The sequence below is a fragment of the Rhinoderma darwinii genome, chromosome 3 (genome assembly GCF_050947455.1).
Source record: "Rhinoderma darwinii isolate aRhiDar2 chromosome 3, aRhiDar2.hap1, whole genome shotgun sequence".
NCBI classification, from domain to species: domain Eukaryota; kingdom Metazoa; phylum Chordata; class Amphibia; order Anura; family Rhinodermatidae; genus Rhinoderma; species Rhinoderma darwinii.
In genome coordinates this window covers 217,429,144-217,444,857 of record NC_134689.1, presented here as the reverse complement: position 1 = coordinate 217,444,857, position 15,714 = coordinate 217,429,144, and the positions used below count along the sequence as shown (strand labels likewise).

General features: G+C 40.0%; 1 protein-coding gene across 1 annotated transcript in view; it reads left to right on the top strand.

Moving 5' to 3' along the window:
* Positions 1 to 15,714, top strand: part of ELAPOR2 (endosome-lysosome associated apoptosis and autophagy regulator family member 2) — a 93,120-nt gene that overhangs the window by 32,581 nt on the left and 44,825 nt on the right. The window contains exons 3-6 of the mRNA XM_075857370.1: positions 5,954 to 6,149; positions 7,393 to 7,540; positions 14,056 to 14,142; positions 15,248 to 15,353. Of these exons, the coding sequence (XP_075713485.1) occupies positions 5,954 to 6,149; positions 7,393 to 7,540; positions 14,056 to 14,142; positions 15,248 to 15,353 (537 nt within the window). The remainder of the gene's footprint in view (positions 1 to 5,953; positions 6,150 to 7,392; positions 7,541 to 14,055; positions 14,143 to 15,247; positions 15,354 to 15,714) is intronic.

Below are 15,714 nucleotides of genomic sequence, written 5' to 3'. Positions count from 1 at the left end.
GGCAAACAAGACTTAATACTTGTTGGCAAAACCCTTGTTGGCAAGCACAGCAGTCAGATGTTTTTTGTAGTTGATGATGAGGTTTGCACACATGTTAGATGGAATTTTGGCCCGCTCCTCTTTGCAGATCATCTGTAAATCATTAAGATTTCGAGGCTGTCGCTTGGCAACTCGGATCTTCAGCTCCCTCTATAAGTTTTCGATGGGATTAAGGTCTGGAGACTGGCTAGACCACTCCATGACCTTAATGTGCTTCTTTTTGAGCCACTCCTTTGTTGCCTTGGCTGTATGTTTCGGTTCATTGTCGTGCTGGAAGACCCAGCCACGAGCCATTTTTAATGTCCTGGTGGAGGGAAGGAGGTTGTCACTCAGGATTTGACAGTACATGGCTCCATCCATTCTCCCATTGATGCGGTGAAGTAGTCCTGTGCTCTTAGCAGAGAAACACCCCCAAAACATAATGTTTCCACCTCCATGCTTGACAGTGGGGACGGTGTTCTTTGGGTCATAGGCAGCATTTCTCTTCCTCCAAACATGGCGAGTAGAGTTAATGCCAAAGAGCTCAATTTTAGTCTCATCTGACCACAGAACCTTCTCCAAATTACTCTCAGAATCATCCAGATGTTCATTTGCAAACTTCAGACGGGCCTGTACATGTGCCTTCTTGAGCAGGGGGACCTTGCGGGCACTGCAGGATTTTAATCCATTACGGCGTAATGTGTTACCAATGGTTTTCTTGGTGACTGTGGTCCCAGCTGCCTTGAGATCATTAAAAAGTTCCCCCCGTGTAGTTTTCGGCTGAGCTCTCACCTTCCTCAGGATCAAGGATACCCCAGGAGGTGAGATTTTGCATGGAGCCCCAGATCGATGTCGATTGACAGTCATTTTGTATGTCTTCCATTTTCTTACTATTGCACCAACAGTTGTCTCCTTCTCACCCAGCGTCTTACTTATGGTTTTGTAGCCCATTCCAGCCTTGTGCAGGTCTATGATCTTGTCCCTGACATCCTTAGAAAGCTCTTTGGTCTTGCCTATGTTGTAGAGGTTAGAGTCAGACTGATTAATTGAGTCTGTGGACAGGAGTCTTTTATACAGTTGACCATTTAAGACAGCTGTCTTTAATGCAGGCACCAAGTTGATTTGGAGCGTGTAACTGGTCTGGAGGAGGCTGAACTCTTAATGGTTGGTAGGGGATCAAATACTTATTTCTCTGTGCACAATGCAAATAAATATATATAATTTTGACAATGTGATTTTCTTTTTTTTTCTTTTTTTATATATAATCTATCTCTCACTGGTAAAATTAACCTAGCCTAAAAATTCTAGACTGTTCATGTCTTTGACAGTGGGCAAACTTACAAAATCAGCAAGGGATCAAATACTTATTTCCTTCACTGTATATATATATATATATATATATATATATATATATATATATATATATATACATATACAGGGTTGGCTTTAGGTTTATGTGGGCCATTGGGCGACACAAACTTAATGGGCCCCTTTGCGGGGGAACTCACAGCGGCAGTAAAATGGTAGAAAACTTCACTTTATGCCCCCATATAGAAGTTACGCCCCCGGTTTGTACCCGCATAAATTTAGTGCTCTCTGTAGATAGTGCCACAATGCCCCCTATAGATTGTGCCACACAGCCCCCTTGTAGGTAGTGCCACACAGCCCCCCCATAGGTAGTGCCACACAGCCCCACTCGTATTCAGTGCTACACAGCCCCCCTCGTAGGTAGTGCCACACAGCCCCCCTCATAGCTAGTGTCACACAGCCACTCTCCCAGGTAGTGCCACACAGCCCCCCCTGGTAGTGCCACAGAGCCCCCTCCCTGGTAGTGCCACAGAGCCCCCCTTCCTGGTAGTGCTACACAACCACCCTCCCTGGTAGTTGCACACAGCCCCCTCCCAGCTAGTGCCACACAGCCCCTCTCCCTGGTAGTGCCACGCAGCTCCCCTCCCTGTAAGTAGAGCCTTTGGAGCTCCCTCTAGTAGTGGAATTACCCAGCCAGAGCGTCGGCAACGCTCTGGCTGGGGATACCACTCTTGGAAGGGCCATGATGACGACGTCAGCACTCGGAGGCCGAGTTGACCCCACCAAGGATAGTGGGCCCCGCCACTTGCCCGAGTTTGCTAGGTGTTGACGCCAGCCCTTTATATACATATAAAATAAGCAAATGTAAATAACCTTGATTATAAATATCCTGCTTTTTTGTGTATACGGTTCCTATGGAAACCTATGTGTCTCCATAGTTACAGACTACAAAGAAACCCTGTGTGAAGCCTGTTCCTGCAGTCATGTGTTACTCCCCTACTTCTGACCCCTGACTGCGGGATCACACTACCCACCCTTCACCCTGTAATAGGCCTCATTGGCTGCTATGGGCAACATCCCTAATTGTGCCAATATTAGATCCTCATTGTAGCATCGCATTAATAATTTTCCTATGTTCATCAGTAATGGGCATTTAATATAACTATTATTCAAAGAGGCAGCAAACGGAAAATACACTACTACTTGGATGGATATTCCCTGTATATCTTCATTCTTAAGGATGTGTATATCTTCTGGGGGATGAGGCTTTTGATTTCCCTGTCCTTAACGTTTGTGGTTGTCACGGCAACACCTAGCAACCCCCCTCAGACACACGCAGGCTGTCTAAAGTAGACACGTATTTTATATTAGCAAGACAGATCTCCAGAAGGTTTCCCATATTGTAATTCTCAAAGACAGGCTTTACTTTTTAAAACAATCGTTTCAATCCACTCACTGCCTCATGAAATGAAATCCAGTTATATAAATACATTTCATTTTCTGCAGTTACTTAGATTGCTGACCTTTATGTTACACAGAGGCCTCATAACACTTCAAGACAAATGGCAACTAGATATGCGCAGAGATTCAGAGATTTGAAACCTGCTTTTTATATGCATGGTGTGTTAGTCTAGCAACTGTAATGATAGTTAATTGTGAATAACCATAACTACCGAAGAAGGCTCATTCGGGGAAATATATTAAGACTGGCGTGTTGAAAGCGCCAGAAAATGTACCAATTATTTTAATTTGTGCAGACCTCTTAGTATATTTGACGCACTTTTCGCTGTTCGTGCGACAGAAAGGCAAACTATTAATTTAACTTTCATGGTGAACGCCGTAGGGAAAGAAAAATTCACCACACTCAACAGCTCCATCAACGGAAAATGTAAAAGTTATGGTTATCAGAATATGGCAACATAAAACAATCCTTTTTCAGCAAATTGTTTTTATTTTGGAAAAGTAGTGAAAAAAACCACCAAATTTGGTATCACTGCACATGAACGTGGTAAAAGCAGAACCCAAAAAATCATGTCGGAATGTGGGATGCAAAGCAACTCACTTTCATGTGTACTATTGTGCCTGTAGTCTTGGGGTATGTTCACACGGCTTATTTTCGGCTGTTTTTCAGGCCGTAAACGGCAGAAAAATCGGAAGCAGAGCTCCTCCAAACATCTGCCCATTGATTGCAATGGGAAAACTGTGTTCTGTTCCGAAGGGCTGTTTTTTTACGCGCCCTTTTTGAAAAACGGCAGCGTAAAAAACGGCCACGAAAAAGAAGTGCATGTCACTTCTTGAGCCGTTTTTGGAGCCGTTTTTCATTTACTCTATTGAAAAAGCGCTCCAAAAACGGCTGTAAAAAATACAGCGAAAGTTGCGAGTTGCTCAAAAAACTTCTAAAAATCAGGAGCTGTTTTCCCTTGAAAATAGCTCCGTATTTTCAGACGTTTTTGAGTTTGTGTGTGAACATGCCCTAACAGATCGCCTTCAGCTTCAGTAGGGGGTTCCAGGACTTGCTTAGTAGGCTAAATGTGTCCGATTAGTCATTTTAAAGCAAATATACAAATCCAGACCAGACCGGGATTTCACTCTGGCAGGCCTACCCTACTGGCATAAGCCAGAATTGTCATATTTTCAGTCTGGTCCTTTAAAAAATTCAAAAGAAACAAAAAACAATATGCAACCTATAGGCATAAAACTTGTTTCCTCTAGGCCTGTTCACATGTTGCGTAAGTATTGTGGATTTTCCACAACGGAATTCGTTTCGGAAAATCCGCATCATAATACAGTAGCAGCAAAGTGGATAAGATAGAACAAATCTCATCCACACTCAGTGTAAATAGTGAGCGGAAGAACCGCTCAGAAATTGACCTGCGGTGTGGAGTTTTATTTTGCAGCATGTGAATTCTATTTGCGTAAACGCTGCTTATTTGTTGCGGGCTTTCCCCATTGAATTCAATGGGGAGGTAAAACCCACCACAAATAGCAGTTGTTGCGTTTATTGCAGCAGAATCGCAGCGATTCCGCCACAAAAGCACAACTCAAAAAAAACAAACTTATACTTACCCAGAAGTGTGTGTTGTTCCTCCATTCCGGCCTCTTGGAATGACGTTTCATCCCATGTGACCACCGCTGCAACCAATCACAGGCTGCAGTGTTCTCCTGGGATGAAACGTCATCCCAGGAGGCTGGCCTAAATGCTCAGTAGTTTTCAGCAGTGGACATTCCGGGCGAAAAACTGCCCAACAGTTTGCGGCCATCGGGTCGGATACCAGATACCGTGGCCCGGTACCAAATGATCAGCGGCCCAGTATTGGTCCACAGCCCGGTGGTTGGATATCACTGGTCTAAGCAATTGTCTATGAGCTGAACAGCCTGGATTCCAGACTGATACATTTTGCCTACACTGATACATTGTAGCAAACTAGCAGGACAAGTGAGAGATTTGTGCTGCTGATGTATTTAGCTCACAGAGCATTGCCGTGGCTGGATACATTTGTGGCAATCTCTCAGCAGTTCTCAAATGTTTTTCTTGGGTTTTCAGCGTCTTAATGTAAAGTAGATGGTTCTTATTCATTGACAAACAAATAAAGATAGTCTAATGGTGAGGTGAGACATATGTTATAATTTATATGAAGCATCTCATACATGCTCGTCTTCTTCTTGGTGTAAATCTAACCGGATCTATAAATATCACAACTTTTGGGAATGCACAGGCATTAGTGCATTGTGGAAACAAGTTAAAAATTATTTAAAAGGTATTTTGTAATAACTATCTGTTTTTCGGAAAAGCTGGATAACAGCATTTATGGTCACAAGTGCAAAAATGGTTTTTCTGGTCTCTAAATGTTTTCATACCCATTGACGTGGTTACCGTGTGGTGATATAGTTGTGCCCTGCACTTCTTCTACTGTATAGCTGGTTGCTATGTGGAGGTTGGATTTACTTGGTGCATAACAACTAAGTTTACTGTATAGCTTTAGGCACTTGGCGATAATCCTGACCTGATCCGTTTTCTTTTTCCAGTACATTTGCATTAAACTAAATAAGCCGAAGAATACATTCTTAAGAATATAGCTGTAATAAAGACATCTTTAGTTATTCTTCTATTAGTTATACTTTTAATATATGCTTTAGTCCAAATGCAAATTTACCCCTTTAGAACAGGCTGAATGGTCATGAACAAGGGTTGATGAATCCTCAGTACACATATAAAATACACAGTGAGTTGAACCTGAACTTTAGGCATCTTACAATAAATATATAAGGTATACCAAGGTATTTGTAACCAGTCCAGCAAGAATGACCTGAAATTCTAGTCTAAAGGAATGCCATATAAACTCTGTGCCCGGAAACGAAAAACTTTGCTTAGTCCTGTCTGCTCTAAAATTATAGGTTATATTGTGATCATATCTGGTGTTTATTAAAGCTGTACATGGTTTGATATCAGGCTGAAATATCTGTTTCTAAATAAATGTCAATCTGAATGACCAGTTTCATTAAATGATCATTGTAATAAATTCAGGAAATATTTATGATCTTCTGTTTTTTTTCTTCAGTATTTGGTCTGTGGTATTTCATTTGTGTGGAGTTTATTTCCGTCTATTCAGTCATTTATGTTTTTCAGCATTTTCCTGTGATTCGGGGCAGTTCTTGGAAATTAAAACTCAGTCATGCACAGAGTGTGCAGCAGGAACATACTCATTGGGAACTGGGATCAAGTTTGATGAATGGGATGAAATGCCATCTGGATTTTCCAATGTGGCAACATTTATGGAGACCACTGCTGACTTTTCTGGAAACAGACCTGATAGTTGTGATAAGTATGTGCTGTGTCTGAACCTAAAAATAATATTGTCAGAATAAGGTTAATCATGTTACAGGAAAAAAAATTGGGCTAGGTAAAAAATTTAATTAGGCTTCGTGTGAGTTTTTTTTTTCTTTTTTTAGAGCATTTACTAATGTATTTGCTAAATACAGCATTTAGTAAGGTTCAATATATCTTATTCCCAAATGAGGCTACGGCTCCAAAAGTGCCACTGTCAGGGCAACACTGCCATATGAGCTATTACCCTGGCTGTGGAGCTTATTGCATCCATGGTGTGTTGCCACAACAATAATGCAGCTTTCTCAATAATGATGGTTTCTGAAACAATAAAGCTTTCCATATTCATGGAAATTATTACCAATCATATTTTAGTTGGCTAAATTTGAGAGGCATTTCTAAAAACTACTGATGTTGCCCAAAGCATCCAATCAGATTGTAGTTGTTATTATAGTGGTTTGCAAATAAAAGAAAAACAGAAATGTAGTAATATTCAGGCTAATAACTAATTTATACAAACACATGTTACCTAATGGGATGGATTCAGTAAATCAGTGGCCATTCCAAGTAGCCCACCAGATTTGGCCGCATTAGTATGATCAGAGACTGGCCAGTGCCATATGCAAACAAGATGTAACCAATTCTGATTGTCAAATTTGTGAAACTATTTTGACCACCAATAAAAAAAAAGAAGGAAAATTAATTTGCCTTCCTTTGATTTAGACACTTAAACGTTACACTATTTTCTGCTCATACACAATCCAGTTATTTAAAAGCGAATCCCGCTTAACTAAACCTCTTAGGTGCTGGTCAGATCATTTCGAAGAGTGAAATTTCAATCACAGCACCAACTCAAACACAGAATCTCCAAAAATGGTACCTACTTGGAAGCACCATTAATGTCAAATGGGTTTCTGTAGGTCTCGTTCTGAATGGGGTCTCGGCTCACACACCACCTCCAATGTTATATTCTTGCATGTCTCTATGATATTTTGAAGATACCCAATGCTGAAATTTCCTTAAACAAATATTATTCATTGTAGCTGGTAACAACTTCAACTCTGTTATAATTCATATGTAAGGATTTTGTCTGTGACGCTGTACACTTTTCTTCTACTGTAGATGTCAAACTGTTTAATGCCATTGTTTTGCCAATTAAAGATAAGAAGTTATGTTTTTTTTGAAAATGGCAAGGAATTGAAAAGACTAATACTTATTATGTTTACATTTTGTTTAATTAGCTCATCTTGGATTCCTCGAGGAAACTACATTGAATCAAATCGAGATGACTGCACGGTGTCTCTTATCTATGCTGTGCATCTGAAAAAAGCTGGTTCTGTGTCTTTTGATTACCAATATCTTGACAACAACATCTTTTTTGAATTCTTTGTAAGATTCATTTTAAGTATGCTTGATGTTTATTTAATTACCTTTTTAAGAGTTTTAGTATGTTATAGGGAGAACAAAAACTGTAAAGTATTTAAAGGCATAAAAATATTATTCCCTGAATTTTTATATCTGTAGAAACAATGCTGTGTGATGGTTTACTATAATTCTCAATTCATTAGGATTTATTTTTTGGGCATTAACCCCTTCCCGCACCTGGACGTAACTGTACGTCCAGGTGAGCAGTAACTTTGCGCACCTTGGCGTACAGTTACGTCCGCGCTTTAACAGTTAACCGCCGCGCGGCGCTACACCGCAGCGGCGGTTAACTGTGCAGGGTGTCAGCCCTGCTCTCCCCGTTGCCGATCAGCAGCCTGTCGCCGCTGAAATCGGCAATTAACCCCTTCGATGCGGTGGTCGATTGCGATCACCACATCGAAGAGGTTTACAGCGGATCGGCAGCCCCCCACATGTATTTGCGGGGGCTGGCGATCCTTATCACGGCAATCGGAGGTCAGATAATGACCTCCGGGTTGCCATGTACGGAAGCCTCGGAGGATCAGCCCCCGGCCGGTCCTCCGATGCTTCCTGTCAGTGTGACTGTCACGTCACAATGACAGTTAGAACACATTACACTACGTGTGTAGTGTAATGTATTCCAGCAGCGATCAGAGCTGCCAGTCTAAGTGTCCCCTAGTGGGACAAGTAAAAAAAGTAAAAAAAAGATAATAAAAATGTTTTTAAAAAGTGTAAAAATAAAAGTTAGAAGTGACATAAACAAAGAATGCTTTTTTTCCTATAATAAGTCTTTTATTATAGGAAAAAAATTAACACGTTAAAAAAAGTACACATATTTGGTATCGCCGCGTTCGTAACGACCCCAACTATAAAACTGTAATATTATTTTTCCCGCACGGTGAACACCGCAAAAAAAATAAACAAAAAACAGTGCCCGAATCACAATTTTTTGGTTACCAACCCTCCCAAAATATACAATAAAAAGTGATCAAAAAGTCGCACGTACGCCAAAATGGTACCAATACAAACTACATCCCGTCCCGCAAAAAACAAGCCCTTACATCGCTTTTTTGACTGAAAAATAAAAACGTTATGGCTCTCAGAATAGGGTGACACAAAAATGTATTTATTTTATAAATAAGTGATTTTATTGCACAAACGCTGCAAAACATAACAAAATTATATACATCTGGTATCGCTGTAATCGTATCGACCCGCAGAATAAAGTATAATGGTCATTTATAGCCCAGGGTGAAGGCCATAAAAAAACGAATAAAAAACATTGTCAGAATTGATGGTTTTTGGTCACCTTGCTTGCCAAAAAATGGAATAAAACGTGATCAAAAAAATTTCTGGTACCCCAAAATGGTACCAATGAAAACTACAGATTGTCCCGCAAAGAATAAACCCTCACACAGCTCCGGTGGAGAAAAAATAAAACCGTTCTGGCTCTCAGAATATGGCGATGCAAAATGTGCGGAGTGTTCCAAAAGCAGATAAGATTGGGCGCCATTTACCAGTGCGACACCGGCCACACATCTGCGGATTATTATTTATTTACTGCATTATTATACCCTCTTATTATACCCTGATGTACCCCGCACAGATAACATGTACCCTGATGTACCCCGCACAGATAACATGTACCCTGATGTACCCCGCACAGATTACATATGCCCCCACATTACAAACTGAAACACCAGTAAAACCCCAAACAGAACAACTACCAAGCTACATCTGCGCCCCAAAAGCCAAATGACGCTCCCTCCCTTCTGAGCCCTGCAGCGTGCCCAAACACCAGTTTACGTCAACAGATATGGCATCGCCATACCCGGGAGAACCCGGTTAATATTTTATGAGGTATTTGTCTTCAGTGGCACAAACTGGGCATAACATATAGTGCACTAAAGTGGCATATGAGTGGAAAATTGTAATTTTCACTCCGCACCATGCGCTGCGCATTAACCCCTTCGCGCACCACAACATAGCATGTCTTAGTGTGGGGGGTGATGTATGGAGCGTCTCACGTGAAAAATAAAGAATTTAAAACGGCAAAATCGCTGTTTTTTTGGTCACCTTCGCTCTAGCTAAAAATGTAATAAAAAGTGCTCAAACAGTTGTATGTACCAAAAAATGGTACCAATAAAAACGACCGCTCGTCCCTCAATAAATAAGCCCTCATACCGCTCTATTGACTGAAAAATAAAAAAGTTGTGGCTCTTCGAACGCGGGGAGGAAAAAACTAAAAAGGAAAAGAAAAAAATGGATCAGTCCAGAAAGGGTTAATTACTTTCTAATGAAAAACCATTTATGACCACACGTGGGGTATTGCCGTACTCGGGAGAAATTGCTTTACAAATGTTGGGCAGCTTTTACCCCCTTTATCCTTTGTAAAATTTAAAAAAATGCAACATTTTAGTGGAAGAAATGTTGATATTCATTTTCATGGCCCAATTCTAATAAATCCTGCAAAAGACTTGTGGGGTCTAAATGCCCACTATACCCCTAGATAGATTCTTTAAGTGGTGTAATTTCCACTTTTGGTGGGTTTCCACTGTTTTGGCCTCTCAGGGGCTTTGCAAATGCGACATGGCACCCAAAAACCATTTCAGCTAAATTTGAGCTCCCAAAGCCAAATAGCGCTCCTTCCCTTCTAAGCCCCGCTGTGGGTCCAAACAGCACTTTATTACCACATATGGCGTATTTACGTAATCGGGAGAAATGGTTTTACAAATGTTGGGGTGCTTTTTCGCCTTTATTCCTTGTAAAAATTAAAAATGACTACCTTTTTTCAGAAAAAAAGTCGATTTTTACCTTTACAGAATAATTCCAATGAATTCAGCAAAACAACCGTGTGGTCAAAATGCTAACTTTACCCCTAGAAAAATTCCTTGATGAGTGTAGTTTCCAAAATGGGGTCACTTTCCGGGGGATTCCACTATTTTGTTCCCTCCAGTGCAATTCAAACGCGACATGGCACTGAAAACTATACCAGCAAAATCAGAATTTCAAAATCCAAATGGTGCTCCTTCCCTTCTGAGTCCTGCTGTGGGTCCAAACAGCAGTTTATTACCACATATGGGGTATTGCTATAATCAGGAGAAATTGCTTTACATATGTTGGGGTGTTTTTTCTCTTTTATTCCTTGAAAAAATTACAAATTTCTACGTTTTTTCAGAAAAAAAGTAGATTTTCACCTTCACAAACTAATTCAAATAAATTTAGCAAAAAAAACTGTGGGTTCAAAATGCTAATTATACCCCTAGATAAATTCCCTGAGGGGTGTAGTTTCCAAAATGAGGTCACTTTTGGGGGTCTTTATTGTTTTGGCCCCACAAGACCTCTTCAAACCTGACATGGTACCTAAAATATATGCTAGAAAAAAGGAGGCCCCAAAATCCACTAGGTGCTCCTTTGCTTCTGAGGCCGGTGTTTCAGTCCATGACCGCACTAGGGCCACATGTGGGGTATTTCTAAAAACTGCAGAATCTGGGCAATAAATAATAAGTTAAATTTCTCGGGTAAAACCTCCTGTGGTATAGAAATTTTTTTATTACAAATGAATTTTGTAAAAAAAAAATGAAATTTGTAACTTTCACCTCTACTTTGCTTTAATTCCTGTGAAACGCCTAAAGGGTTAATACACTTTCTGAATGCTGTTTTGAATACTTTGAGGGGTCCAGTTTTCAAAATGGGGTGATTTATGGGGACTTTCTAATATATAAGGTCCTCAAAGCCACTTCAGAACTGAACTGGTCCTTGTAAAAATCACCTTTTGAAATTTTCTTGAAAATATGAGAAATCGCTGCTAAAGTTCTAAGTCTTGTAACGTCCTAGAAAAATAAAACAATGTTCAAAAAACGATGCAAACATAAAGTAGACATATGGGTGATGTTAACTAGTGACTATTTTGTGTGGTATTACTATCTGTTTCACAAGCAGATACATTTAAATTGAGAAAAATGCTAATTTTTGCAAATTTTCTCCAAATCTTGGTGTTTTTTACAAATAAATATTGAATTTATCAACCAAATTTTTTCACTAACATAAAGTACAATATGTCACGAGAAAACAATCTCAGAATCGCTTGGATAGGTAAAAGCATTCCGGAGTTATTACCACATAAAGTGACACATGTCAGATTTGAAAAATCGGCTTCGTCCTGAAGGCCAAAACAGGCTCAGTCCTGAAGGGGTTAAAAGGTTATTCCCACCTGATGCCTTCATTTTTTTCCCTTCTAGCTTCAATAAACATTAAAATCTAAGTCAAACATTAAAATTCCATCTAATCCAATTTCTTACCTCCAGAAGTGTCTTTTTCTTTACATTTTCCCCGCAGCCTGTTCCTCTGATCGGGGGCAAAAGTGGGCGGTACTAGCTTGATGTCAATCAAGCTGTGCTGCCTTCTTCGTGCATTCTCACGACACTGCTAGATACTCCGGTACTAGCAGCATCAAAAGTACTGACCGTTTGCCTCAACCAGGAATAGTAAGCAGTGTTGAAACGATCCGTTCTTGTTCTCTCTGCAATTTTTGTATGTCCATCACCAGTTCTATTTCCCTCTAGTCATCCTGTGTTTATACTCCGCCCTCCGTCTTGTTGCGTCAAACTAAATTTTCCTCTCTCATCCCCAGTTTATTCCCAGTGTGAAGCACCAAGCAAACTTACATCATGCCTGGTTGAAAACTGCGCTGGTTCTAAAGTCCACACTGTTTTCTCTATATTTACATCTAGAGAAAATAGTGGGTTTAGCGGAAATGCAGTATCAAAGCCCTGGTAACGACTCGGCAGCTATAATGACAGGCTCCCAGGCTACTGCACATGCCCTGGAGCCGTCCTTAGATTTGGGTACAGGCCTTTAGGTATGCTCCCGAGGCCCCGGGCATCCCCTATTGTAATATCAAGGGGGAAGAGTGCATAAGTGCGACCACCTCTGGGAAACTTAGCAATGATCACAACCCTAGGCAACGAGCGAAATACAAAGAGGGGGAATCGGCAATTTGGAGAAGGATTATTTAGAGAACAGTAAAGTTTAGAATAAGCAAGGTATTTGCTTAAGTGGCAAACTTTCAGTTTACTAGCTATTGAAATATGATTGAACCGATTGAATATGACTGAAGCGTGTGATAGGAAGCTGTACGAAGGCATACAGAGTCCTTACAGCCCAATACTATGGAGCAGGGAGCATTCTGAATTCCTCTCTACAGTGGCGTATTAAAGGCATATTCCTAACTTAGACATTTATGGCTTATTCACAGGATATGCGATAAATGTCAGAGAGATGTGGGACCCGCACCTATAATTCGAGGATAGGGGTCGTCCAACCCCCGTTTTCCCTGGTGAGATGGCCGCTGGCTGCATTTTCCAGGCGTGGACTAGTGGAGAAGGCTGCTTAGTTTTTTCCATAACTCCCATTGAACAGAATTTAGGAAGCTGCGGTCCCCCTTAATATTAGTATCCACCTGGAATCTGCAGCTGATTTTCCATTGAACAATCTGCAGCAGATTTTCCATTGAACACTATGAAAAACACCTCATAACGCTAGGAGTCCCTGCCTCTCCGTGGAACTACTGTCCCGTACTGAAAACATGATTACAGTACAGGACAGTTGTCCGGCAGCGAGGCAGGGACTCCTAGCTTCGTACATAATTATGATGCTAGGAGCCCGGCTCTCTGCACTGTGTTCGGTCCGGGACTTGCGGCCGAAATACGTTCCGTCCATTACGGACGTAATGTGCTCGTGTGAATCCAGCCTAAGGGTGCCTTATTATGACTGTGCAAATTAGATTTTTTAAGGATCTGTAATAAAGTCATGTGCATGAGCTCTTTGTGTCTAGGTATTTTTCTATTGCTTGAAGATAAGAACGACTCCCTTTAAAGCAGGATTTAATAAGACACAAGTGGGCTGTTACTGATCTATGAGCTCTAAGATGTTAGAAGGTAGCTGATGACAGCCCATTCCTTCAGATTACAGAAACAGGCTTGAAATGCGTTTATAAATTTAGCCTGAGGGACTAATCTTGATGTCACCTAATTTAGCTGCACATGTTATGGCCTAATCAATTTTTTTTCCCGATGATTAACCCTTTGATCAACTTTCATGATCTTGCCTTGTAATCAAGTTGAGAGAATAGCAAACCAACTGGAGAAATTCAGTCAGATGTTCCTTTTGTGGGAAAATGATTCTTTAATGAAATGCTGTTGTGTTATTCTATCTATCTATCTATCTATCTATCTATCTATCTATCTATCTATCTATCTATCTATCTATCTATCTATCTATCTATCTATCTATCTATCTATCTATCTATCTATCTATCTATCTGTTGTCTATCTAATCTCTCTATATCTATCATCTATCTATCTATCTATCTATCTATCTATCTATCTATCTATCTATCTATCTATCTATCTATCTATCTATCTATCTATCTATCTATCTATCTATCTATCATGACTCAAGCTCTTTTTATTTATTAATCGCTGTTTTTTCTTTGCCAGATTCAAAATGACCAATGTCAAGAAACAAGTTCTGCATCTGATAAGTGGGTGAAACTATCTGAAAACAGTGAATGGATGCATCATTCGGTAATGGTTTTTAATTATTCTAATGTGCTTTATCAAGAAAACATCAAGAAAATAATTGTTAACAAAAAATTGTTAGTGATTATTAATATTATAGGAAAACAGCTCACTTATTAATATACAGTCATTTTTATTCATGTCCTGAACTGCAGATTCAAAACCCGGTCACGTGGTCTTGGAAGCCCTGTAGTTTTCTCCTACTTGATGATGTGCCGACACAGCCCCATGTGACTGAGAGCTTCCTCCTATTCCTGTTTATATCTGCGCATCATCAAGCACGTGACCGCCAGGGCCTGACAATGTTTGCTCCATTTCTAATCCTACTCCCTTCATGGTCTCAGCTCTCTCAGCTAGAGAGCATCACAGCGTGCACTGTCTTCGCTGCTTGCTCTCCATGCACATGCTTCAGACCTCCCAAGCAATGGCGGGATTTGTAGTTTTTTAGCGCGGGCTAAAAACAGTATGTGTGGCGATTTCTGGGTTCGGTAAGTAAGCCAAAAATAATGCTTTCTGCCTGCAAATGATGTCTAACAATTAATGAAGCTTTAAAAAAATTAGTTTTAGGATTTTTATTTTATTTACCGGCTTGCAGATAATCGCTTTAACCACACACAAATAAACTTTATCTATTTACTCTGTGTAGGTAAACTCCAGCTAGAGTTACCAAAAAAGATTAATGATCTTCTGTGGTTGTTTGGCTCTTTGAAATACCTTGCAAAAAAAGCATTTAAGAAATAAGAGTACTTTTGATTGGTTCCTCAAAATAATTCTTGAGTCTAAGGAAAATTTGGGTCTGAGCGGCGGGACCCCCTATAAGACTTTTATGGCATATCCAGTGGACATACCATAAAAGTCTGTTGTGGAAAAACCCCTTTAAGTACCATATGATCCTTGTTCCATTTTTTGAACAAGGCACATAGTACTACAGTCATCTCTTTAAAACGGAACTTTGCTACAATAGAATTTCACTTCAATTGTGTACTCTTGTACAGCGGTAATTTACTTACATTGAATAAATCAATAGTTTTGTCTTAACAGTAAAATGTGATATCCTTTAAGTAGCAAATAAAAGGAAAATATGTAGATTAACATTCCCATTTTATTGCAGGTGCCTTTAAAATCTGGAACCAACATTTTGTATTGGAGAACTACTGGCATTCTACTGGGATCAAAGGTTGTGAAGCCTGTCCTGATAAAGAACATTACTATAGAAGGTAAACTACATTCCTGACATCTTGTAAATTAATTTCTAAATTCCTAGAATACAATTTGATGGCGTTATATGCTGCAATTTATACTTCATTTGAGAAATGAGTACGTTAATGCTCTCAATTGATTTTCTCAGGTTCAGATAAAATATGTATCAATGTACATTGTATTCTAAATCTGCACTGTTTCTTCACTCTGTTATCCAAGAGAGACATCCATTCCTGTCCATGGACAAAGTGGCAGACTGCATATTACATCGTAGTTTTACATTACTGTACTCTTCTGTTTTTGCTGGGTTATGGGATAACCACACACGAACATAGATGCTTTTTGTGAAAATTAGGTTTTACAATGGTATTGGCTATG